This window comes from Mobula hypostoma, chromosome 11 (assembly GCF_963921235.1).
Source record: "Mobula hypostoma chromosome 11, sMobHyp1.1, whole genome shotgun sequence".
Classification (NCBI taxonomy): Eukaryota; Metazoa; Chordata; class Chondrichthyes; order Myliobatiformes; family Myliobatidae; genus Mobula; species Mobula hypostoma.
In genome coordinates this window covers 88,607,091-88,634,903 of record NC_086107.1, presented here as the reverse complement: position 1 = coordinate 88,634,903, position 27,813 = coordinate 88,607,091, and the positions used below count along the sequence as shown (strand labels likewise).

The window sequence follows — 27,813 nt, the reverse complement described above, 5'->3', positions numbered from 1 at the left end:
CCCTGGGTACTTTGTAGGCTAGTACCCAAGAGGGAGCTGACTAAGTTTACAACCCTCTGCAGCTTCTTTCGGTCCTGTGTAGTAGCCCCCGCCCCACACCAGACAGTGATGCAGCCTGTCAGAATGCTCTCCATGATACATCTATAGAAGTTTTTGAATGTATTTGTTGACATACCAAATCTCTTCAAACTCCCAATGAAATATAGCCGCTGTCTTTCCTTCCTTATAACTACATTGATATGTTGGGACCAAGTTAGATCCTCAGAGATCTTGACACCCAGGATCTTGAAACTGCTCACTCTCTCCACTTCTGATCCCTCTGAGGATTGGTCTGTGTTCCTTCGTCTTACCCTTCCTGAAGTCCACAATCAGCTTTCGTCTTACTGACTCTGAGTGCCAGGTTGTTGCTGTGACACTACTCCACTAGTTGGCATATCTTGCTCCTGTATGCCCTCTTGTCACCATCTGAGATTCTACCAATTGTTGTATCATCAGCAAATTTATCGATGGTATTTGAGCTATGCCTAGCCACGCAGTATTTGAAGCACTCAGCAACAGTTTTGACACAGTTTTCAAATAATATGGTTAAAATTGAAAGAATGCCAGAAGTGTGAGGTTGCTGCTAGTTATAAAGAGGGCTTGGCCAGGATAGGTCTTTATTCCTTAGAATGTAGGAGTACGAGGAGTGACTTCATTGAAAAGTTTTTATTTATGAGAGGCATGTGGATGGTAACAATCTTTTCCCAGGGTTGGGAAGTCTAAAACTAGGGGTCATAGATTTAAGGTGAGAAGAGAAAGCTTGAAAAGGACCAGAGGAGCATCTTTTTCACATAGCGAGTGGGTATGCTGCTGTAGATTTCCAGCATCTGCAGAATCTCTTGTGTTTACATAAGCTAAATGAGTTTTACCTGAGCAAAAAGCTTTTCTTGCCACATTCCTCAGAAATGTTATGTAGTAACTTGTTGCAAGCAACTTTCTTTTATACATTCCACAGTCCTGATTACTATGCAAGGATTTATATGATAGTGGTACTGAAGCCTGTGAAGGTACCGTACATCCAGTTGTATAACAAAATGTGAACTGAATCTAATGAGGAAAGAAAGCAGACATTTCCAATGTCCTCAAAATCACTAACAGGTATTGTACTTCGTTTAAAACAGTTTTATTTAACACACTTAATGCTGGAGTGCTTAGGAATTAGTTACTTGAATATGCAACTTCATTCTTAGAAGATACATGTTTATTACTTTAAGTCTAACTTTGCCTGTGCTTATACTACTAATTTAGGCAGTTTATGAGTATGCTACCTGAACCAATATGTCAAGTTGCTGGGTGTGTATGGAGATTCCTGCACATGCAGGTGGGATGTGCCATTATGACCAATACCCTTCAATAAAAAGGAACGGGAATGCTTCCAGGGTATAACCAAGGCTTTAGCAGCATACTACTGGCCAGGTGAAGGGAAAGAATGGATAACAAAACAAGCTGACAATTAACGAGCTAATAAGTCTGAATGGTTATCAATTTCTGGGAGTAATTGCTCGAGAGGGATGTTGCATGCCTAACTATAATTTAACAACTCTAATGTGCCGAAGTCCAACAGCTACTGAAGAAATGTCTGCAATCCTAAATTGGTCAAGAACTCAGTGCGCTGAAATCTAGACATGTTCAACTGGAGCAGGTAATGAATGAACACAAGTAGAGGTTGTGAGACTAAAGAGTAACAAGAATTCTTTGAAACTACATGCTAAAGCTTTGACATGTTTGAATTAATCATGATTAATCAAGAAAAGTGATTGTGTGGCGTGTTTCTCAATCACTATCGAATACAAAATAGAGGATTCAGTGGGTTGGAGGGGGTAAGTGATGGGGGAGAATGTCCATGGACTGTGGGAGGGAATTTAGTGGGTGGGGACAATTAGAAATTGGTAGGAGTGTCTGTGGGCTGCAGGAGGGGATTCAGTGGGTGGGGAAATGCTGGTGATGGGGGGAGTGTCTGTGGGTGGCAGGAGAGGATTCAATGGGTGAGGAGAGCTGGTAATTGGGAAAAGTTTATGGGCTGTGTGAGCGGATTCAGTAGGTGGGAGAGTTGGTGATGAGGAAGACAGTCTGTGAGATTGTGGGGTGGCTTCAGTGGGTGCAGAGAGCTGGTTATTGGAGAGTGTGTCCGTCAGCTGTGGGAGGGGATTCACTGAGTTGGTTGGAGGGGGTTGGTGATGAGAGAGACCGTACGTAGAATGTGCAAGGGGATTCTGTGGGGATTCTGAGGGAGTTGCTAATTTGAGAGAGAGTCCGTGAGCTGTGGGAAACTGTTCGGTGGATGGCGCAAGAGTGAAAGGGGAGAGTGCCTATGGGCAGTTGTGGGGGGTTCGGTTGGTGGGGACAGTGGGTGATGGGGAAGACTGTCCATTGGTTGTGGGAGAGGATTTGAAGGGGGAGGGAGTCAGTGATGGGGGAGTGTGTCTGGGAGGGTATTTAGAGAGTGGGGGAGAATGTCTGTGGGCTGTTGTGGAAAGTCAATCATGGGGGAGAGTGGGTGCTGTGTGAGGGGATTTAGTGAGTGGGACATATTACACTGGGTCATGGGGAAATTATAATCTCAGTCACATCCCTGGGGTTCTGAGATTCACCAACTGGAATCTGTGGATAAACTAGGGGAAAATTCCTGACCTTTAAATGTTCCAATGTGTGAGCCCTTGATATCCGGCTGGGGATTGAATGTGGAATGTGTGTGGTGGACAATATTTGGGATCCAGCCCATTGATCAGACAGGAAGGTGGGGGTTGGAAGCTGCTAGGGATGTCACAGCATTGGTGCTGTGGGCATATTTCTAAATGTATGCATTTTTTGACTACTTTCCTGCTTTAAATCATTTGTGTTTTGCCACAGCATACCACGCAGTTAGCAGCACAGCAAAAATCACAGGGATATACTTTAGTATGTTTATGAAACGACAGTTCCATTCCTCTTCGTGTGTCTTTTCCAGGTAGTTGTACTTCTGCTGAGCCCTTTTCACATCCTCCTTCCTGCCCTCGACTTGGTATTTCTTTATCTCACTCCTCGTATGTTCTTTGGCTTCGTTCAGTTCCTCCGCACTGCACTCTTTACCCTCCTCAAAACTTATCTTGATCTGCTCCACAATCTCCTTATCCCTTTGTTCCTCAGCAGCCTTCCTCTTCTGCTTCATCTTCTCCTTCTCACATTTCACCCTTGAAAGCTCCTCTTCCAAAGCTGAAAAAAAGGGCAGAGGATGAATTGATTAGTCCGTGGCAGAGTGCGCTGAAGGGGTCACTTCTCTAAGTGTGTATGACAGGACATTGAGAGGGAGCTTCACTCACTGTTCAACCTAAGACAACACACATAAAATGGTGAAGGAACTCAGCAGGTCAGGCAGCATCTATGGAAATTAATACAGTCTGTATTTTGGCTGAGTCTGGATTGTAGGACTGAGAAGGAAGGGGGAAGATGCCAGAATAAAAAGGTGGGGTGAAGGAAAAGATACTAGCTGGAAGGTGACAGGTGAATCCAGGTGGGTGGGAAAGGTCAAGGGCTGGAGAGGAAGAAATCTGATAGGAGAGGAGAGTGAACTATAGGAGAGAGTGAAGGAGGAGAGAACCCAGGGAGTAGTAATAGGCAGGTGAGAGAAGTAAAAGGTCAGAGTGGGGAATAGAGGAAGAAGTGGGGGGGGGGGGGATTTGTTTACCAGAGGGAGAAATCGCTTTCCCAGATGGGATATAGGTGTTGTTCCTCCACCCCTGAGTGGCCTCTTCTTGACACAAAGGAGGCCATGGACCAAAATGTTGGAATGGAAATGGGAATCCGACTTAAAATGTTTGGCCACTGGAAAATGGCGGATGGTACAGAGGTGATCAACGAAGTGGTCCCCCAATTTATGATGGGCCGTATCGGGAGTAGCAGACACAATGGATGACTCCAGCAGATTTGTAGGTGAGGTGTTGTCTCATATGTAAGGACTGTTTGGGGCCCTGAATGGAGATGATGGAGGAAGAGTATGGGCAAGTGTAGCACTTGGGCTGCTTGCAGGGATAAGTGCCGGGAGGGAAATATTTGGGGGGCCATGGGGACGAATGGATAAAGGAATTGTGGAGGGAGTGATCCCTGCAGAAAGCAAAGGGAGAGGGATGTAAAAATATGTTTAGTGGTAGGATCCCATTGGAGATGGTGGAAGTTGCAGAGGATGGTGTGTTGGATGCGGAGACTCATGGGGTGGTGGGTAAAGACAAGATGAACTGTATCCCTTTTAAGGTTGCAGGAAGATGGGTAAGTGTGGATATTCTGGAAATAGAGGAGATGTGGGTGAGGTCAGCATCAATAGTGGAGGGAGGGAAATTTCATTCTTTATAGAGGGACATAACTGTTCAACCTGTTTTGGTTCCAAAAAGTTTTTTTTTGATATGATATTTCTCAGATTATTCTTTACAAATACACATGTAATAAACAACAACATATTTAATGTCAACAATCAACAACCTCATGAGCTGTGCCATTTCCAACCTCGTAGCCAGTGGTGGAACTAGGATGAGAGGAATCATCGTACATGTCACAGGGCAGTCCATCTTCTCACTGTCAATGGACACCAACACCCACAAGTACCTGTCCCCCTCCAGGCAGAAGTCACTCACAACTGACACATGCATTCCTCACTCTGAAATGGGTCTCCCAGACCCACCAGCTTGTTCCACCTCCTAACCCCAGGATCAGTTGTGGAGGAATCCTCGGGAATCTGGGCCTGTTGGTGACCACAGGGGAGGGACCCTCTCCACATCAGGCATCAGATTGAAGGATGGCCTCATTGTTCCTGGCTCTGGAATTCCATAATAAGGCATCCATTAGTCTTGCGAGACCATGGATCTGCGCCTGGAAAGTATTCACACTCCAGGGTGCTGGCCCGGGCAAGGTTGTATGGAAGACCAGCAGTTGCCCATGCTGCAATTCTCCCCTCTCCAGGACACCAATGTTGTCCAAGGGAAGGGCATTAGGACCCATACAGCTTGGCACCAGTGTCATCGCACAGCACTGTGTTGTAAAGTGCCTTGCTCAAGGACACAACACGTTCCCTCAGCTGGGGCTCGAACTCACGACCTTCAGGTGGCTAGTCGAATGCCTTAACCACTTGGCCACGTGCCCATACAGAGCCACATTCTGAGGTAGAGAGGAGCAAGTCTCCTCACTGCAACCCTGGTAAACAAGACCAGGGAAAATATTCCTCGTTCAGAAATAGGCAGTTCAGCCTACCCTGGAGTCTGAACAGGAAACACAACCTTTATGCTCTGTGTCCTTCTTGTTACCCAGTTCACTACTCCAGCACCAATACTGGGAGGTCCCCTAACCACTGGAGCCCCAACCAGAGGGGTCAGTGTCCCATGGCTTTTTTCCATTCCCATCACGCACAACCACGATCAGTGTAAATACTGGGGACCCACTCCTGCAGCCACTGTCCCACCATGGAGCCTGTGTTTCTAATCTACATTATCCAACTCCTCTCTCATCCAGTTGTATTCTCCATTGTTTAGGCAAAATACAGTGGGGTTTTCTTCAAACCAGTGGTATAAATTCAATCATAATCTGATCACCCTTTCCAAGATGATCTCCAACAAGATCGTTACCCTTTCTCATTACCCAGGATGAGATAAAGATAGCACATTCCCTTGTAGGTTCAGTAACACACTGTTTTAGAAAGCTATCACAGATGCATTCTATGGAGTCCTCCTCAAGATTGCTTTGACCAATTCGATATGTCCACACAATCTGCAAGTCCCCATCACACCTACCAATCTGTTCTAACATGCATTAGATATTTTTGTTTAATGTCTGTGCCACTGTAATGCTATTATTTCATGCCACCACTGGGTCCTACTGCTCCTCGTCTTCTACCATCCTTCCCCATTCACTCCTGGTATTCGATGCTTCCTAGTATCCCCACCCCTTTCCTCCAGCAGGTCCTCCTCTTTTTACCTCTCTACTTCCTACCATCCTACAGTTCTTGCGCATATTGTTTATTTTCTCACCAGAGACATGCTTTTCTTCCTGTCCCAGCTTGCTGTCCATCTTCTGTACTTGGTCTAGATGAGGTTTTACTTCTTCCAGGAAGTGGGTCAGGATAGCACACCCCTACAGAAAAGAGAAGATACGATCATTCATGTCCAACTCTCTCCTAACACACCAGTCCACAAGGGACCAGAGACAGTTTCTCCCCATCAAACATCTAGTGCTGGGGATTGATACACAATTAGGAAACTCCTCTTACCAATCTACAGGAAATTGGTAAGACCATGATTGGGGACTATATTGTGGTCTTGGATGGAGGCAGAATTTTTTAAGTGACACAGGGGTAAGTTCTAAGAATGACACACACAGGTGACGAAGAATAGAGATGGGTTCTGAGAATGTTCAAGGGTCCGGCAAATCAAGCACAATGTGGGATAATGCAAAATATCCATTACAGCAGAAAGATAAATAGAAGCATATTAACCAAATGGGAGAGCTAGTGAAGTTCTGAGATGTAGAGGGATCTGGGTGTTTCTGTGCAAGATTCGCAAAATGTGTTTAAGTAAGTGGGAAAGATGGCGTGTGTAACAAAAGTAGAAGGGAATTACTTCAATTATATCAGATTTTGGTGAGATTGCATCTGGAATATGGTCAGTATAGGTCTCCTTCAACACTAACACAGTAGAAGCAGTTCAGAGATAGGTTCTTGGACTGATACCTGGAAGGACAGGTTATGTCTTTAGAGGAGGTAGGACAGGTTGGGACTGAATACTTCTGTGGGCAAGCCCAGAACAAGGAGTCACGGACTAGATGGTTAGTTTATGGGAGATGGTTGTGAATTGCAAACCTGAGTTAGATAAGCAGGTAACTTGATCAACGGAACAATGAGACAAGCATCTTTCTCTCAATGTATGATTGGTTTATGGCACTCTACATTGAAAAACAGTGGAAGCAGAGGGTGAATATATTTGAAGGGAGAGTGGAAGGCTCTTGAATACCAGCCTTGAAAGATAATTCCCACAGCCGATGGATACTCTGCCCCATTACTGACTCTCCAATCACTGAATCCTCTCTCATATCCTATGGACATCTCCACCATCATGAACGCTTCCTACCCACTGAATCCACTCCCACAGCCACAAAAGGCACTTACCCTCATTACTGACAAATCCCACCCACTGAAACTCTCCTACAACCCACTGACTCTCGTTACCTGTTCATAAATTCACTCCAGCCAATTAATACCATTCCAGATGTTATGGAGAGTGGAAATTAAATCCACATGTGTTGGGTGACAGGGAAGGAGATGGGGACGGGGGGGAGGGGTTTGAATTCATGCAAGGCAGAGGAAAGAAAAGCTCTGAGAATTGTAAAGTAAATGCCTCACTCTATAATATTGGACACACCTCCATTTCATCCTTGGTCTTTTCTTCATACTCCTTAATGGCCTTATCAAGTTCTGCCTTCAGCTTTTGGAAGCCACCAGGTCTCTGGTAATGTCTAGATGCCAGGTTTTCTTTAATTGATGACATTACTTTTGCTAGATGTACCTTGCATTGCTCTTGTGAGTTTTCTTTGATCTTGGCCATGAGAGACTTGTAAGTAGAATTTATCTTCTCCTGGAAGTGAAGGAAAGATGTACAGTAAACTAGGAAACAAAGTATTGTACACTGACTGGTGTCTCTCAGGGGAGATCCGTACACTAACTGTATCTTTGAGTTGCACTCTCTCATGGAGAGATCTGCACACTGACCAGTGTTTCTCAGTCCATCTCTCTCAGGGGTCTATCTGCACACTAACTGTGTCTCTGAGTCACTTTCTCCCTGGGAGAGGTTCTGTACCCTGACTGTATCTCTGATTTGCTCTCTCTCACAGAGGGAGATCTGTACACTGACCGCTGTCTCTCAGTCCCTCTCTCTCAGGGGGAGTTCTGTACACTTACTGTATCCCTGAGTTGCTCTCTCAGGGAGAGATCTGCACACTGATAAGGATTGATCTGTATACATACTGATGGCTCTTTGCCACTCTCCCTCAGGGAGTGACCTGCACTATCTGGTGTCTCTCAATCCCTCACGTTCAGGATGATACCTATGCTCTGTCTCTTAAGTCTATGCCTATATGGATTGTGTCCAGGGACTGGTGCTCAGATGAGACAGTTGGTAATCACTGAACATTAGAAGCTTACCTCCAGTTGTTGGATGTATTTGCCACTGTTGTTGTTCATAGATCTTTTGTGGAAGATATTGAATGCCTCTCTGCTGCTCGTATGGTAATTCTCTATGAGTTTCATCATAGTAAGACGTCCAGATTCTGAGAATTTTTTCATTTCATCTTCATAGAATTTCAGGGCTTCATCTACTGCTGCTTGGTTTTCCACCACCTCTAATTTGGCGAGACAGCTCTCCACACATGGTAGGACCCCATCTGCCATCATGCCCACGTACGCCTTGGTCAATTCAACAAATCCTGTGTGGGATGTATCTGGAGGTCAGAGCCTGGGGATCTGATCACACTCTCAATTCCCACTCTCCTTATCACAATGTACCCAACCCATTCTCATTCACGTCCACCCGCCCCCCCCCCCCTCCAGTTCTCTCTCATTGTTCATAGATAGAATGGGAACCCACCCCCTTCCCATTCAATCCCACAGTCAACACTCACAGTCCTTCCCATTTAATACCACACTTCATATTCCCAATGGGATCCCACACCTTTCCATTCACATGCAGTGGACTTTATCACTTTCCATTCACTCCTACACTCTACACCCATGCTGGTATCCCACACCATCCCTCTAGTTCCCATCATCTGTAGTCCCAATGAGATCCCAATTCCTTTCCCATTCACTCTCATTGTACCCACATTCAATGAGATCCCAACCCCTTTCCCATTCACTTTCATTATACACATTTCCAATGGGATCTCTGCCCCTTCCTATTCTCTTCTATTGTCCACAATTCTAATGGGATCCCAACCTGCTCCCATTTTAGACACTTACAAGAGGATTCCATCACTTTCCATTCACTTCCATTGTACACAAATCCAATGGCTTCCAAATCCCTTCCCATTGAATCTCACTGTCCACATTCCCGTGTACTCCAATAGTATATTCCCATTCCAGGTGTGTGCTTTGGGCTGAGACCCTTCATCAGGACTGGAAAGGAAGGGGAGATATCAGAATAAGAAGGTGGGGGAGAGTGGAGGCAGAAGTCCAAGAAAGCAGGTGATAGGTGATACCAGGAGAGAAGGAGGATGTGAAGTAAAGAGCTGGGAAGTTGATTGGTGAAAGAGATAAAAGGCTGGAGTATGGGGAATCTGATAGGAGAGGATTGAAGATCATGGAAGAACGGGAAGGGGAAGAGTAACAGAGGGAAGTAATGGGCAGGTAAGAAGTTTGAGAAATTTACATTCATGCCATCAGGTTGGAGGCCACCCAGACAGAATATAAGCTGTCCTCATCGTGCCAGTAGAGAAGGCTATGGACAGACATATTGGAAAGGGAATGGGAAGTAGAATTGAAATGGATGGCTACCAGGAAATCTTGTTTTGTGGCAGACGGAGTGAAGGTGCTCAACCTGATGGCATGAATATCAATTTCTTGAACTTCCAGTATTTACCACCCCCATTTTTTTTCACCATTCCCTGTTCTTATTTCCTTCTCACACCTTCTCTTCTCATCTGCCCATCACCTCTATCTGGTGCTCCAACCCCTTCCCTTTCTTTCATGGTCTCCAGTCCTCTCCTATCAGATTTCCCCCTTCTCCAACACATTATCTCTTTCACCAATCAACTTCCCAGTTCCTTTTTCATTCCTCCCGCTTCCTCAGTTTCACCTTGTACTTCTTCCTCCTTCCCCCTCCCCATATTCTTATTCTGATATCTCCACTTTACTTCCAGTCATGATTAAGGGACTTGGAACAAGACGTTGACTGTTTACTCTTTTCCACAGATGTTGCCTGGCCTGCTGAACTTCTCCAGTATTTTGTGTGTGTTGTTTTGGATTTCCAGCATCTGCAGATTTTCTCATGCCAGGTTAGTGTGTTATACTGAACAGAGGTGATGAGGTTTTGCCCGGTTACTCACTCCTGCCTGTGACCAGCTGACCTCCAAGAACCCTCTTGACTTTCTTGTTGATGTGAATGTAATTGACGAGTTTCTGCCGCTCCGTAACAAAATCCTCATCCAGATCCTTGTCCTCCAGTTCCTGGAGCTGCTTGAGTTTCTTGGGGAGTGTGGGAATGGGAAATGCAAAGCAAAGATGTGAGGGAAAATGATTGCGGATACACATGCGGACTTCATTATATTTCTTGTCCTGCTCACTGCTCTCACCTGTATATATATATAAAAAAAAAGAAAGAACCAGGAATCAGGCAGGAATCACCCTCACTGAGTCTGTTCTCCTATTCCCAACATGATGACTGTTACCCACAGGGCTGTGGGGAGGAATAGGGGAAGGACAGGAAGGAAACAGAGGGGAGGCAGTTTGCGAGATGTGATGGTGAAGGACAGGATGTGTGGGAGGGGCATCAAGTGCATTGTAGTTGGGTGATGGGTGACTTGTCATGGGGGGGAATGATGTGACATTGGTGTCATACAGGGTAGTTGAGGGTCATATTAATTGAGAGGAGTGTATGTGTGGGAGAGTGGCACCAAGCTAATTGGATAAAACTCTAATGGGAAGGAGGTGTCAGCTTGGTGGGAATGGTGCATTTATACCAGCAAACCAGAGGACAGTGTACGTTGGCATCGGGTTATTGCAGGGAATTGTGAGGGAATATGTACCAGGTGTAGTTTTTTGCAAGCTAAACAAAGTGTGGTATTTTAAGTTTAATGAAACCCATAACATGTTTTATTGAACTCCAAAACCTAATCACCCAAAATGCCCTCAAAATCCTTATGTAACGACATCATCAACACAGAAACTCCAACTCAATGTCAGTGGTTGTGGATTATGTACATTTCTCCCTATTACGTTACCCTCCAGAGATTTGTGAGGTAATGTGAACGGGGCAGGGGAATGCAGAGAAAGTAGGGAATGAGAGATGTGAAGGGGCTGGGAAACCCTGGAGTGTTTGTGCACAGATTCTCAAGGGTAACAGGTTGCCCCTTTGTCAACCACCCCCTCACACACTGAATTCAACCCTGCTCTCTCCCTTCTCTGGCCCCTTTCCAAGTTCACCCTTTCTCCTCAGAGAATGGCACTGCCACATACTCACTGTCCTTCAGTTTCAGACTCTGCTCCAGGTACTCATTCGGAGTCACAGGTTTTCCATCGACCTTCATTTCCAGTGTCAAATCACGGATCACCCAGATAAATTCAGGGAAGAAACGGACATAGTCCCAACTGTTACAGTCATCGGGCTGGGACTTAATCTGGATCCACTTGGACAGTTCAGTCACAAAACTGGGAGCAACATCAAGGATAAAGTAATGAAGGGTTGGCAGGAAAATGGGGAGAAATGTCAGTCACTGTCCAGATCTGCCCCGAGACAGAGTTACTGAGAGATGCTAGTCAGTGTACAGATTTTCCCTTGAGGGAGAGAGAGACATAGTGGCACCTGTCAGAGTACAAATCGCCCCCTTAGAGAGAGGGACAGAGACACTGGTCAGTGCCCAGATCTCCTCTTCAGAGAGTTGGACTGAGAGACACTGACCAGTGTACAGATCTCCCCCTCAGAAAGAGGGACTGAGAGATCCTGGTCATTGTACAGATCTCCTGAGTGAAAGGGACTGAGAGACACCATTTAGTGCACTGATCTCCCTGTCAGCAAGAAGGACTGAACTACAAGTCAGCGTACAGCTCTCCCCCTCAGAGACAATGTGACAAAGAGACACGTGTTATGGGAGGAAGGGAAGGAGGGAGAGGGGGAGAGACTAACTGGTCAGTGTACACACCTTTCCCTCAGAAAGATGGTGACTAAGAGACACGTCACTGTGGAGATATCTCCCTGAGAGAGAGAGGGTCTCGATGAGTACAAGGCAAAGCTGCTGATAGTTGAGAACCCTGGATGTCAAGGAATATTGAAACATTAGTCAAGAAAACAGGAGGTGTCTTGATTCAGATGGAAGCAGCTGGGGTCAAGTGAATCATTGAATATATGTAGAGAATGCTAGAGTAAACTCAAGATGGAAATTTGGAGGGCAGAAGTGAGCGTGAGGTGTCTTTAGCTAAGAAAATTAAGGAGAATTCCTAGTGACTTTATAAACATATTAATGTAAGAAGAGTAACATGGGGGTGAATAGGACCCCTGAAAGAGCAAGATGAAAATATATTTGTGGTACTGCTGGAGATGGGAATGGTTCACAAGCATTAGTTCACTATCACAGTGGACAGTGAAGAGGGGTATCAGCAAATGCAGTGGGATCCTGGTCAGCTGGGCAGCTGGGCTCAGGAATGTCAAATGGAATTCGGGTAAGTACGTAGAGTTATATTGTGGAAGGACTAATCATTGTAGGACTTTTGAATGCAAAGGTTCTAGGTATCTTTGTAGAACGGAAGAACCTTGGAGTAGAGGTGCGTGGTTCCCTTAAAATGGAGTCACAAATAGAGAGATTGGGGGTGTGAAGAAAGTTTTTGATAGGCTGGTCTTCATCAGTTAGTGCACTAAGTTTGAAATGGGTGGTTACACTATGTACAAAGCGTTGGTGTGTTCACACTTGGAGTACTGTGTACAGTTCCAGTCACACAGTTATAGCAAGGGTGTGATTAAACCAGAAAGAGAGTTTTAAAAAAAAACATTTAGAAGGATGTTGTAAGGAGTAATGGAACTGAAAGGTTAGACATCGAGGCCTTTATTCTTTGGAGCATAGAAGATTGAGTGGTGATCTCACAGCTGTAATAACAAAATCATGAAGGTCACTGATAGGTCAGTGTTCTTTGTTAACAAGCTTGGGGAAATGAAAACTACAGGATATAGTATTACGGTTAGAGTGAAAGGATTAATAAGAACTTGAGATGTAATTATTTATACGTAGAGGATGGTGATTATATTGAACCAGCCAGCAGAGGAAGTGGGTGAGGCATGTACATTAGATACATTTATGAAGTATGTGGACAGGTATGAAGATGATGAGAATTCAGGGGGATATGGGAACATGCTGAAAAATGGGATCAGCTTGAGATAAATGTTAGTCGGAATGGACAAGCATGGCCAAAGGATTGTGATTGAGAGACAATGGTCAGTGTACAGATATATGCCAAAAGAAAGGGACAGAAAAACATCAGTCCATGCAGAGATATCCCACTGACAGAGACAGGGGCTGAGATACACTGATCAGTGTACAATATCTGATGACTCTGCCATAGTTGGATGCATCAGCAAGGGAGATGAGGCTGAGTACAGGGCTACAGTAGGAAACTTTGTCACATGGTGTGAGCAGAATTATCTGCAGCTTAATGTGAAAAAGACTAAGGAGCTGGTGGTAGACCTGAGGAGAGCTAAGGTACCGGTGACCCCTGTTTCCATCCAGGGGGTCAGTGTGGACATGGTGGAGGATTACAAATACCTGGGGATACGAATTGACAATAAACTGGACTGGTCAAAGAACACTGAGGCTGTCTACAAGAAGGGTCAGAGCCGTCTCTATTTCTTGAGGAGACTGAGGTCCTTTAACATCTGCCGGACGATGTTCTACGAGTCTGTGGTGGCCAGTGCTTTCATGGGTGCTGGGGTAGCAGGCTGAGGGTAGCAGACACCAACAGAATCAACAAACTCATTCGTAAGGCCAGTGACATTGTGGGGATGGAACTGGACTCTCTGACGGTGGTGTCTGAAAAGAGGATGCTGTCCAAGTTGCATGCCATCTTGGACAATGTCTCCCATACATAATGTACTGGTTGGGCTCAGGAGTACGTTCAGCCAGAGACTCATTCCACCGAGATGAAACACAGAGCGTCATAGGAAGTCGTTCATGCCTGTGGCCATCAAACTTTACAACTCCTCCCTTAGAGGGTCAGACACCCTGAGCCAATAGGCTGGTCCTGGACTTATTTCCTGGCATAATTTACATATCACTATTTAACTATTTATGGTGTTATTACTATTTATTATTTATGGTGCAACTGTAACGAAAACCAATTTCCCCCAGGATCAATAAAGTGTGACTATGACTATCTCCCCAAGATTGGGACTGAGACACATCAGTCACTGTGCAGATATGAGAGAGAGAGAGATCACTGTAAAGATATCACCCTGAAAGAGGGACTGAGAGACACCAGTGAAGGATACTGTAGACCTTGCAGGGATTGCTGATCTATTTGATTTTTACCATTGTAAATGAAGACGCTGCTCAGAAGGATAGCCAGTAAATAGATGGAATTATCATTGTTGATGTCTCCCTGCAGGTAGGACAGATGAGCAGTTAGTGAGAGCTCTTGCTCAGAGATCAGTCTAATCGATAACCATCCCATTTCTGGACATTTCCTGCTCAGTGTTTACAGAGGTTGATGGGTGACGCTTCCCTCCACAACATCTTTCCTGAGAATGCCACTGGTGACAGGTGTATGGCCAAGGGAAGCCTTACAGACTGAGTCTCAGCCAGTGCTCAGCACCACAGTGCTGGGGGAGAGCACACTGTCATAGTACCTTAACATCCTTTTCATTTGGCAGGATGGGGGTGGGAATTGGTGTGGATAGGACAGGAAACTTGGAATGGGGGATTGCCTTGGACCACGTACAGTTCCAATGGAAAATATAGCAGAATACCTCCCTGAAGCTCAGTATGAACCTGTGATGACACTTAATTAATTAACAAATTAATTAAGTTTTACTTTAAATCAAGATTGTAAATAGCACTTAAACATCCCCACTGCCTGTGGAGGGATTTGAACTCTGGTCTGTGGATCATTCCTGTGTCTGTGGGTTACCCATTTGGTAATGAAACCACTATTCTGAGGAGGGGGATAGTTGAGAGGGAGGGACTGACCTTCTCAGGATCTCCCAGACCCTCAGTGTCCAACAACAGGAGGACCTCATTGGGTCTCTGAGGGAGGGACCGACACCACATCCAGATTCCTTTGGTGTGAGACTGGACAGTTGAATCCATTGAGAATCCTACAGAGGGAGAGAGATAGAGAGAGACAGAGATAAACTTTGCAAGAAAATAAATGGATCTATAATCTTCAATAGCCCAAAGACATGCAGTTTGTGAGTAAAGGATAGGGTTTGGGAGGAATCATTGGGAACATGGGAAGAATAAAATGGGATTGTTGTAGAATTTGCAAAAAGAACGATTGATGGTCAGTGCAGAGTTGGTTTTACAGCAAGTAACTCTGGTTGCTATTAACAAGACCAGTGTGCTATCTGCATCCGAGATATGAAGCAAGCATACAGTTTAAATTTTAAATTTCCCAGATCTCTCTAGATCCATTGTCCAAAACAGTGATGGGAACACCAACGTGACACTAACGGATGTCTCCAGTACATCTCCCACTTCTGACAGATTGACAATGCAAGTGTGCTCTGTGTGTCCCAGGTCTCGATATTCCTGCAAGAGAGAGAGTAGATAGAGGTGAAAGGTTAGAGGTGAAGTTTACAGCCACTGCCCTTACCCTTCTTGTCTCCTGCGAGACAGTTCATGAGGTAGGACTTCCCTGTACGAGCAGCACCAACCATAGCCACAACCACCATTGAAACCTCAATGGACTGGAGGACCTTCAGAGCCTCTGGGTTAAGTTGCAGCTTCCCATCCTTGTTATAAACCAGCTGCAAGGGTTTCTCCATCTTCTGTTTGGTGGCAGCAGCGTCCCTGGTTACTGACATCTGACAGTCCTTTCCCAAAATGTCTGCAAATTCAGAGCAAGGGAATCACACATTCATTGAATCAGAGTAAACGGAACAGACAAAATAACTGCATCTCAATCCTGAACGCCTGGAGTAGATTCTAAAGTTTAATTTACTCACTGGGATCTGTTTCCTACGGTATATAACAATCCCCGATACCATGGATTGTAACCCAGCCTCTACATCACTACCCGGATCTGTTATTTTATATATACTCCCTCTGAACACCTGGAATAGATTATGGTCTATAACTTCCAGGAATCTGTTATTCAACATATAATCTCCCCAAACCCCTGCATTAGATTCAAACCGCTAAAGCACTCCCAGTGATCTGTTTATTTTCTATATAATCCCCTGGATTAGGTGTCAGCCTGTAGCTCACTCCTGGGAGTCTATTGTTGTACAATATCAAACTGCCCCCCAGGGAATCTGTTGTGATCTTGTCATGGTCCTGACTGAACAGCGACAGGCATCCAAGATCCAGCGCTCCAATTCCCTGGAGTATGGTTAGCTACCACTGTCCCTCAGAGACTCAGACTGTCAATTATTGCCTGCCACATTCCTACATGGAAAGTTTGTACTTAAAGGCCTCATGCTGAGCACCCAGTGCTCAATCATAGGAGTTCTGTTTCTAGTACTACTGTTCGTGATTTTGCCTTTGGATTTTCTTTGTATCTTCTTGTTTATTTTGATTCAGACTTGACTCTGGACCTTCCTCTGCACTTGGGTTAACCACCATCCATAGGTCATCATGAACTCTGCAAAGTACGAATGTCTGCAAACCACACTGGCCTACCAGGGAGCAACTGTAGGCAGACATGACAACATGCTTCGGGAGATCCTCACCCCTCTCCAGAAACTTTCATACTCCAGTTGGCAGTTTCCACATTTGTCCAGAGTGGCTGCCAGTTCCAGTCATGTTCAAGCTGGAGACTGTCAATACTCATCTATCCTTCATCAGGAAGGCCTCAAAGCCCTCTGATTCTTTTCTGAAAGAAAAAAAAACAACTATTTTCCTTACACCACCACCCTCTTCTGTCTGACAAAACTGGTCCACACTCTGAAAAATTGTTTCATCGAGTCCTCCCACTTTCTCTGAACCCAGGGGTTCTATATAGCTAGCATGGACCCAATCTATATAGAATTGTCTATGTTCAAAACCTTGCCCGGTTTTACTCTGCAATTCTTCCTCTGCTAAATTGATGACTGTGTTGATTCTGCTTCATGCACCCATGCATGTCAATAAGGGAAGGATCGGACCAGAAGGTAGATAGAAGGACAGTATTCAAGTGCAAAATCAAAATAACAGGTATGATGAGTCGGATAGTTTGAAATGTGTCTATTTTAATGCTTGGAATATTATGGGTAAAGTTGATGAACTTAGAACATGGATCAGTACAGTACATGGAAATATGATGTTGCAGCCATTACTGAAACTTGGTTGAGAGAGGAGCAGGAATGGGTGATTTATGTACCGAATTTTAGAAAAGATACAGGGGGAGGTAAATGTTTAGGGAGGGGAAGCTGCACTACTAAACAGGACTCATATGAGACATAATGGAGGGGTCAGACACTGAGTCCATTGGGGAGTCCACTCAGGAATCGGAAGGGTGCAATCTCACAGATGAGATTGTACCACAGACCTTCCAACTGAGACACTGAAGAACAAATGTCAAGTCACTTTTTATTGTCATTTCGACCATAACTGCTGGTACAGTACACAGTAAAAATGAGACAATGTTTTTCAGAACCATGGTGCTACATGAAACAATAAAAAAACTACACTAGACTACAGACCTACTCAGGACTACATAAAGTGCACAAAACAGTGCAGGCATTACCATAAATAGTAAACAATAGGCACAGTAGAGGGCAGTAGGTTGGTGTCAGTCCAGGCTCTGGGTATTGAGGAATCTGATGGCTTGGGAGAAGAAAATGTTACATAGTCTGGTTGTGGGAGCCTGAATGTTTCGGTGCCTTTTGCCAGATGGCAGGAGGGAGAAGAGTTTGTATGAGGGGTACGTGGGGTCCTTCATAATGCTGCTTGCTTTGTGGATGCAGCGTGTGGTGTAAATGTCTGTAATGGTGGGAAGAGAGACCCCGATGATCTTCTCAGCTGACCTCACTATCTGCTGCAGGGTCTTGCGATCTGAGATGGTGCAATTTTTGAACCAGGCAGTGATGCAGCTGCTCAGGATGCTCTCAGTACAACCTCTAGAATGTGGTGAGGATGGGAAGTGGGAAATGGACTTTTCTCAGCCTTTGCAGAAAGTAGAGACACTGCTGGGTTTTCTTTGCTATGGAGTTGGTGTTGAGGGGCCAGGTGAGATTCTCTGCTAGGTGAACACCAAGAAATTTGGTGCTGGTAATGATCTCTACGGAGGAGTCATCAATGTTCAGTGGAGAGTGGTCAGCAGCGTATAATCAGATTAACAAATGTGTAAAAACTAGTGTTGTTGTCATGGGGAATTTCAACTTCCTTAATATAAACTGGGGTCTTATTAGTGTGAAGGCTTTAAATGGGGCAGAATTTGTTAAGTGTATCCAGGAAGGTTTCTTAAGTCAATATGTGGACAATCCAACAAGAGGAGGGACCTGGTGTTGGGTCGTGAGCCTGGCCGGGTGACTGACCTTTTCATAGATGAACAGTAACTCAACTCAACGTTCAGGATAGATATGGATAAGAACAGGCATGGACCTTGTGGGAAAATTTTAAATTGGAACACGGCAAATTACAAGGGCATTAGAGCAGGAAGTAAGAAGAGTTAATTGGAAACACCTTTTTCTGGCAATTTCCACATCAGACATGTGAAGGGTGTTTAAAGATCAATTGCACAGAGAGGAGGAAAGATATGTTCCTGTTAGAAGGAAGGGTGGGGATGGAAAGATAAGAGAACCTTGGATATCCGGAGAGATGGTGAATTTATTCACGAAGAAAAAGGAGAAGTATGTGAAGCTTACAAAGTCGGGATCAAACAGAGCACGAGGATTATAAAGAAGCCAGAAAAGAACTAAAGAGAGGAACTAGAAAAGCCAGGAGGGTCCATGAATTGTCCTTGGCAAGTAGGATTAAGGTGAATCTCAAGGCATTCTATAAATACATCAAGAGCAAGAAGATAATGAGTGGGAGGGACCACTCAAGGTAAAGGAGGAACATTTGCTTGGATGTGGAGAATGTGAGTGAGGGATTTATTGAGTACTTTGCTTCATTATTTACCAAGGAAAAGGATATGGAGGACCAGGGGATCAGTGATGAGTGTATAAATACGTTAGGGCATTTCGAGGTCAAGGAAAATGAAATGTTGGGTCTCTGAATGTGTATTAAGGTGGATATGTCCCCAGGGTCTGATGGGATTTAATACAGGTTATTGAAGGAGTCAAGATGTGAGATTACCAGGGCTTTGACCAGTATCTTCATGCCCTCTCTAGCCACAGGTGAGGTCCTGGAGAACTGGTGAGGGGCTAATGTTGTACTTGCATTCAAGAAAGGAACAAGGGAAAATCCTAGGAACTATAGACCGTTGAGTCTCATGTCAGTTGCAGGGAAATTGCTGGAGAAAATTCTCAGGGATAGGATATATGAGCATTGGAAATTCATGGCCTATGCCTAATCAGAGAGAGTCAGCACGGCTTTGTGTGGTGCAGGTTGTGTCCGCGGATGCAAACTATGACATCTGGAATTGGGATTTGTTGGCCATTAAACTGGCATTACAGGAGTGGAGGCACTGGGCAGAGGGGTTGAAATATGCATTTGTGATATGGACTGACCAGAAAAACCTAGCCTACAGGATGCGAGGAGGCTGAATTCCAGGAAGGCACATTGGTCCCTATTCTTCAATAGGTTCAACTTCCTTATTACGTATCACCCAGGATTACAAAATCAAAATCCAGACACCCTCCCTCAACAGTTTGAAGCACCTATCAGGGAACAGACCCTTCAAGTATAATTCCCAGCCCTTGAGTGGTGGCGCCCATCTGCTGCAGCATAGACTTGATAGCACGCTGAGCCCAAGAGCAACATGGGGCAGATCCTGGTAATGATCCTCATGGATGTACCTTTGTTATCAAACCTGTTCGTTTGGAGATCTCAACTGGGGACATGCTTCGAACCTGGATGGACATTCATGACTGACTCACATCCTAGAGTTCATCAAGAAATGTTACTGGTCACCAGGCTTGACTAAAGATGTCTGGGAATGTATGATGTCTGTGCATGAAATAAAGAATCCCGAGCGTAACCTCTTGGTTTTCTTCAGCCTCCCTCCATTCCAACTAGCTTTTATACATGCATCTGTTAGTCTCATGAGACCATGGATTTGCGCCTTGGAAGGTTTCCAGGGCGCAGCCCTGGGCAAGGTTGTGTGGAAGACCAGCAGTTGCCCATGCTGCAAATCTCCCCTCTCCATGCCACCGATGTTGTCCAAGGGAAGGGCATTAGGACCTATATAGCTTGGCACCGATGTCATCACAGAGCAATGTGCGGTTCGGTGCCTTGCTCAAGGACACACATGCTGCCTCACTCAACGCTCGAACTAGCGACCTTCGAATCACTAGATGAATGCCTTAACCACTTGGCCACACACCAACTGGCCTTAGATCCCACATTTCTATGGACCTTGTCATTGGTCTTCAAGGATCTCAGGGTTACACAGTAGTCATGGTGCTCATAGAACGATTCTCCAAGGCCTACTGCTTTGTACCCCTTCCCAAACTACCATCAACTTCAGAGAACGCCAAGCTCCTGTTGCAGCACATCTTCAGGGTTCACAGTTACTCACATCACATCATCTCTAATCGTGGCCCCCAGTTTGCCTCTAGGTTTTGGAAGGACTTTTGTGAGCTCATTGGGGCCTCTGCCTGTCTGTCATCCAGGATCCATCTGTAGACCAATGGGCAAATGGAGAGGGTCAGCCAGGACCTAAAGGTAACACTCAGATGTCTCGCCTTGGGGAACTCTGCCACCTGGAGTGACAACCTGATCTGGGTGGAGCATGCATACAACACACTTCAGCATTTATCTATTGGGAAGTCCCCTTTCCAATGCCGATTGGGGTACCATCCTCCACTGTTCCCAGAACAAGAACCAGAGGTTGGGGTTCAATCAGCAGATCGACTGATCCAGATATGTCGACATAAATGGGTTAAGGTGAGAGAGACGTTGTTGGCCAATTCATGGCAATAACAGGACCAGGCCAATTACTGCGGAAGACAGGAACCAGCACCTTTTTCTGGTCAGTGGGTCTGGCTCTCAATTAGACATTGCCCCATGTGGGTTGAAAATAAAAAAATGGTTCCTGGTTCCATTGGTCCGTATAAAATCCTGCAACAAATCAGTTTGGTTGCCTATTGTCTCCCACCCCCAAGCACCATGTGGAATCATACCACATTCCATGAAATCTGCCTCAAACCCTTGGCTCCAGTTCACAATCCTCCTCCACCTCCCAGAATTATTGAGGGACAACTCACCTACACATTACGGTGACTTTTGGACACCCACATAGTTTGAGGTAAAAGGCAGTACCTTGTGGATTGGGAGGAACATGGCAAATAAAGGAAAAGCTTGATTCCTTCATGGGATGTCTGGCAGAGGCCTTTCACCTGCACCATCATGATCACCCTGGGCCAGCAGGAGTTGGTTCTGTCATGGTCCTGACTGAACAGTGGCAAGCATACAAGTTTTGGCACTCCTAGTCCCCCAGAGTATGGTTAGCTTCCACTATCCCTTTAAGACTCTGACTTCCAATTATTACTTGTGCTTTCCTTCAGGGAAAGTCTGTACTTCCGAACCTCATGCTGAGCACTCAGTGCTCAATCATAGGAGTTCCATTTCTAGTACTACTGTTTGTGATTCTGCCTTTGTGTTTTGTTGGTGTTGTCTTGTTTACTTCCAGTCTGAGGCTGAGTTAATTCTAGACCTTACTCTGCACTTGGGTTCACCACTCTCCATAGCTCTCTCATTCTTTTTACAATACGTAACCCTCTCACCATGGGCTTGTAAAGAGTTACTTAGAAACATAGAAAATCTACAACACAATATGGCCCTTCGGCCCACAAAGTTGTGCCAAACATACCCCTACCTTCGAAATTACTAGACTTCCCCATAGGCCTCTATTTTTCTTAGCTCCATGTACCTATCTAGAAGTCTCTTAAAAGATCTTATCTATCTGCCTCCACCACCGTTGCTGGCAGCCCATTCCAAGCATTCACCACTCTCTGCATAAAAAACTTACCTCTGATATCTCCTCTGTACCTACTCCCCAGCAGCTTAAACGTGTGTCCTCTTGCGGTAACCATTTCAGCCCTGGGAGAAAGCCTCTGACAATCCACATAATCCAAGCAACTCATTATCTTATACACCTCTATCAAGTCACCTCTCATCCTCCATCACTCCAAGGAGAAAAGGCTGAGATCACTCAACCTGTTTTCATAAGGCATGCTCCCCAATCCAGGCAACATCCTTGTAAATCTCCTCTGCACCTTTTCTATGGCTTCCACATCCTTCCTGTAGTGAGGTGACCAGAACGGAGGACAATACTCCAAGTGGGTTCTGATCAGGGTCCAATATAGCTGCAACATTATCTCTCAGGGCTCCTAAATTCAGTTCCATTATTAATGAAGGCCAATACACCATATGCCTTCTTAACCACAGAGTCAACCTGCGCAGCTGCTTTGAGAGACCTATGGACTCGGACCTCAAGATCCCTCTGATCCTCCACACTGCCAAGAGTCTTACCATTAATACTGTATTCTGCCACCGTATTTCATCTACCAAAATGAACCACTTCACACTTATCTGGGTTGAACTCCATCTGCCACTTCTCAGCCCAGTTTTGCATCCTATCAACGTCCCGCTGTAATCTCTGACAGCCCTCCACACTATCCACAACACCTCCAACTTTTGTGTCATCAGGAAACTTACTAACCCATCCCTCCACTTCCTCATCCAGGTCATTTATTAAAATCATGAAGAATAAGGGTCCCAGAACAGATCCCTGAAGCACACCACTGGTCACCTACCTCCATGCAGAATATGACCCGTCTACAACCACTCTTTGCTTTCTGTGGGCAAGTCAGTTCTGGATCCACAAAGCAATGTCCCCTTGGATCCCATGCCTCCTTTCTTTCTCAATAAGCCTTGCATGGGGTACCTGATCAAATGCCTTGCTAAAATACATATATACTACATCTACTGTTCTTCCTTCATCAATGTGTTTAGTCACATCCTCAAAAAATTCAATCAGGCTCGTAAGACACGACCTGCCCTTGACAAAGCCATGCTGACTATTCCAATTCATATTATACCTCTCCAAATGTTCATAAATCCTGCCTCTCAGGATCTTCTCCATCAACTTACCAACCACTGACGTAAGACTCACCAGTCTATAATTTCCTGGGTTATCTCTACTCCCTTTCTTAAATAAAGGAACACTATTCGCAACCCACCAATCCTCCAGAACCTCTCCCGCCCTCATTGATAATTCGAAGATCATCGCCAGAGGCTCAGTAATCTCATTCCTCGCCTCCCACAGTAGTTTGGGGTATATCTCATCCGATCCCGGTGACTTATCCAACTTGATGCTTTCCAAAAGCTCCAGTACATCCTCTTTCTTAATATCTACATGCTCAAGCTTTTCAGTCTGCTGCAAGTCAGCACTACAATCACCAAGATCCTTTTCCATAGTGAATACTGAAGTAAAGTATTCATTAAGTACCTCTGCTATTTCCTCCGGTTCCATACACACATTCCCACTGGCACACTTGATAGGTCCTATTCTTTCACATCTTAGCTTCTTTCTCTTCACATACTTGTAGAATGCCTTGGGGTTTTCCTTAAATTGCCCGCCAAGGCCTTCTCATGGCCCTTTCTGGCTCTCCTAATTTCCTTTTTGAGCTCCTTCCTGTTAGACTTATAATCTTCTGGATCTCGAACATTACCTAGCTCTCTGAACCTTTTGTAAGCTTTTCTTTTCTTCTTCACTAGATTTATTACAGCCCTTGTACACCACGGTTCCTGTACCCCACCATAACTTCCCTGTCTTATTGGAACGTACCAGTGCAGAACTCCACACAACTATCCCCTGAACATTTGCCACATTTCTTCCGTACTTTTTCTCGAAAACATCTGTTCCCAACTTAAGCTTCCAATTTCCAACCTGATATCCTCATAATTCCCCTTAATCCAATTAAACGCTTTTCTAACTTGTCTGTTCTGATCTCTCTCTAATGCTATTGTAAAGAAGATAGAACTGTGATCACCATCTCTAAAATTCTCTCCCACTGAGAGATCTGACACCTGACCAGGTTCATTTCCCAATACCAAATCAAGTACAGTCTCTCCTCTTGCAGGTTTATCTACATATTGTGTCAAGAAACCTTCCTGAACACACCTAACAAACTCCACCCCAACTAGACCCCTTGCTCTAGGGAGATGCCAATTGATATTTGGGAAATTAAAATCTCCAATCACGACAACTCTGTTATTATTACACCTTTCCAGGATCTGTTTCCCTATCTGCTCCTCGATATCCCTGTTACTCTTGGGAGGCCTATAAAAAAAACATAGTAAAGTATTGACCCCTTCCTGTTCCTGACCTCCACCCACAGAGAGTCCGTAGACAATCCCTCCATGGCGTCCACCTTTTCTGCAGCTGTGACACTATCTCTGATCAACAGTGCCACGCCCCCACCCCTTTTGACTCCCTCCCTGTCCTTTCTGAAACATCTAAAACCCAGCACTTGAAGTAACCACTCCTGTCCCTGAGCCATCCAAATCTCTGCAATGGCCACCACATCATAGCTGCAAGTACTGATCCATGCTCTAAGCTCATCCGCTTTGTTCACAATACTCCTGGTGTTAAAATAGACACATCTCAAACCGCCCATCTGAGCGCGTCCCTTCTCTGTCACTTGCCTCTCCTCCCTCACACACTGTCTCCAAGCTTTCTCTATTTGTGAGCCAACCACCTCTTCCCCAGTCTCTTCAGTTCAGTTCCCACCCCCCAACAATTCTAGTTTAAACTCTCCCCAGTAGCCTTAGCAAACCTCCCCGGCAGGATATTGGTCCCCCTGGGATTCAAGTACTACTTGTCCTTTTTGTGCTGGTCACACCTGCCCCAAAAGAGGATCCAATGATCCAGAAATCTGAATCCCTACCTCCGCTCCAATCCCTCAGCCACACATTTATCCTCCACCTCATTCTATTCCTGTACTCACTGTCACGTGGCACAGGCAGAAATCCCGAGATTACTACCTTGTGGTCCTACTTCTCAACTTCCTTCCTAAATCCCTGTAATCTTTTTTCAGGACCTCCTCCCTTTTCCTACCTATGTCGTTGGTACCAATATGTACCACGACCTCTGGCTGTTCTCCCTCCCACTGCAGGATATCTTGGATGCGATCTGAAACACCTCAGACCCTGGCAACTGGGAGGCAAACTACCATCTGAGTTTCTTTCCTGCGTCCACAGAATCGCCTGTCTGACCCCCTAACTACAGAGTCCCCTATCACTACCGTTTTTCTAAAACTGACTCCTTCTACCTAGGCCACGAACTTATCAATCACCTCTTGTATATAGCTTATGTAGTAACCATGTAACTAGAAGTTATCTGCACAATCTCTGTGAAACCAAAGTATGCCGAAGGATTTTTCGACAGCAGTATCTGTCCTTCAAAATGGATTCTATGAGCATTTCAACATGTTTTTCAACAATGCTCATTGTCTGTTTCCATTTTCCTTCTTTCTCCTTCTTCGATCCTATGCTCTCTCTAAAATGGCTACCCTGCTCTTTTTTCCCGTGCAAACTCTCGGAAAAAAAAAATGATAAGACAAATCCTGTTGGCTAATATAACAAGCCTAACTTAATCAACTGAATTTTTATTTTAAACAGCAAGAATGAAATACTCGATTGTATAATGTAATTACAGGAACACTTACTCAATAGCATAGCTGTATTAATAAATTAAATCATGGTCTTAAACCAAGATATTACAAATACAATTGCAACCCCCTCAAACCCCCAGGTTAGGACTCAACCTGTAACTCACTCTCATCCATTTGTTGTTCTATAATATGTAACACTCAGTTATATTGGCTCGTATATGCCTAGGGGAAATCCCGCCCAGTACCTGCCTCAACACTTCCCATGGAGTCAGTTGCTGCACCACTGCCGCCCGGATCAATCCCAAACATCAATCATCAGCCAGCACACACAGTACGTTTCACCAAGTACACTTTACAGATATTACTAAGTCTATGAAATTAATATAAATTCGATACAGAAAAGGAAGTAATGGGAAAAAAAAGGTGCCAGACTTATCAAAGTCCAAGTTCTTCGTGCACAACCGTTGGAGCTCAATAAATTCCTGACGACCACCCGGATCCTGTCGACTGACGGCTCGGGACCACCCGGAGTGATCGACCGGAGCCTTTTGCACGTCCGCCATCCTCCCAGTCTCTCCTCCGACTCCCCGCCAAAAACCCCCGTTTCCAGTCATATGAGACAGCATTGTCACCAGAAAAAACGATAACATGAATACCCATTGGCTAATAGCACCCTGCTGTCTGTATTAACCCAAGCAAATGTCTAGCTAGAGACTTTCTCAGCACTTAACATAATAAAGAAGCATTCCCAAGTATAACATAACAAAGAAGCCATTTTAAATTTAACATACAAAAAAACCCATACAAATACAAACCACAACCACACCCCAGCCCACTTGATCCTCCTGTCCCTCGAACTCACTGTTATGAAGACCACTGCCCTTGTACAATTTCATTCATTCACAGAATTAAATAACAGATTGTGTATATAACATGAACCCTCCTGAATTCCTGCACTCACCAAAATTCTTTTCACCGTCAAGGGCACTGAGCTTTCACCAAGATCCAGATTTATTTTCAATGTTGTTAGTATGCACACGTCACCTGACTCTAATGACACACCTCTGTACAGGAAACAACTCCCTGAGAGGGAGTTTACACTTTATAGCATACCACCTTAAAAACATATTGTTTGTCGAGTTCAAATTTCAGTCAGGTAGAAATGAAAAATATGGGATGTGAATCCTAAACAACATACTTAGATGACTATAAAAACACGCCTTTACTTTGTGCTGTGATCAGACACTTAAATTCCAGTCTGTAAATCATTGTGGGTAACCTTTATCGAATATATGGTTTATCCCTCCTACCACCCTCCAAACTTGTGATTAGAGCTCATTACGTAATCCATTCCCAGAGATCTGTTCTACCCCAAAAGCCTGGATTACATTTCAGTCTGTAACCCACTCACAGGGATAGGGTATTCTATACATAAACCCCTGAACCCTTAAAATGGATCCCAGTATGAACTTCCTTTTAGGGATCTGTTATTCCATACATAACCCCTCAAACCCCTGTGTTCAATCCCAGCCTGTAACCCACTCCTGGTGATGTGATATTCTATTAGTGACCCCCAAAAACCTCAATTAGGTCCCAGTCATCAACTCAGTCTTGTGTATCTCCAGTGTACATTTATAGAACTTTGTCAGAGTTTTTGGTGACTAATATAATAATTATAATCAAAGGTTATAATGTCTCTTGTGATAATTCCAGTGAATAAATACATTATTTCCCCCTCTCAGATATACCCCACAGTTCCTGCCTTTTCTGGTTTAAAATGCAACATCTATTTGACTGCACAATAGAAATTCACAATTTGAACAATGGTGATCTCATCAGAGTTGTTTATGGAGGTAAAGGCAATCCACGGCCTCCTCGTGTGGCCACCCTCAGGGTGGAGGAGCAACACTTTATATTCCGTCTGGATACCCTCCACCCTGATGGCATGAATATTGATTTCTCCTCTGGTGATCAAATTCCCCAAACTTCGATTTCCCACTCTGATCTTTTCCGATATTTCACTTCTCACCTGCTTATTATTTCCCTCAGGACCCTCCTCCTTCCCTTTCTCCTATTGTCCACTCTCCTCTCCTGTCAGATTTTTTCTTCTCCATCCCAAGACCCTTCACACCCAGGGCATTTC

General features: G+C 44.8%; 1 protein-coding gene across 2 annotated transcripts; it reads right to left on the bottom strand.

The window, feature by feature from the left end:
* Positions 1-1,014: 1,014 nt before the first annotated feature.
* Positions 1,015-26,697, bottom strand: LOC134354344 (guanylate-binding protein 1-like). 2 transcript variants are annotated; one of them, XM_063063276.1, is made up of 10 exons: positions 26,632-26,697; positions 15,560-15,793; positions 14,935-15,062; positions 14,238-14,347; positions 11,226-11,413; positions 10,093-10,338; positions 8,195-8,475; positions 7,416-7,628; positions 6,030-6,132; positions 1,015-3,231 (listed from the first exon to the last, which is right to left on the bottom strand). In XM_063063276.1, the coding sequence occupies exons 2-10, from the start codon at positions 15,768-15,770 to the stop codon at positions 2,870-2,872; spliced, it is 1,842 nt and encodes a 613-aa protein (XP_062919346.1). In that variant the 5' UTR covers positions 15,771-15,793; positions 26,632-26,697; the 3' UTR covers positions 1,015-2,869. The 2 variants fall into 2 exon arrangements, with proteins under 2 accessions (XP_062919346.1, XP_062919347.1); XM_063063277.1 differs by lacking the exon at positions 10,093-10,338.
* Between the last annotated feature and the right edge of the window lie 1,116 nt (positions 26,698-27,813).

Bases quoted from the DNA above. Each gene is read 5' to 3' on its own strand.
- LOC134354344 (XM_063063276.1), bottom strand. From the start codon at position 15,770: ATGTCAGTAACCAGGGACGCTGCTGCCACCAAACAGAAGATGGAGAAA. The intron at 10,339-11,225 runs GTGAGTATGTGG...ATATATATACAG, and splicing joins GAGTCTGAAACTGAAGGACA to GTGAGAGCAGTGAGCAGGAC. The intron at 3,232-6,029 runs GTGAGAAAATAA...CCTTTTTTTCAG, and splicing joins GGAAGAAAAGCATGTCTCTG to CTTTGGAAGAGGAGCTTTCA.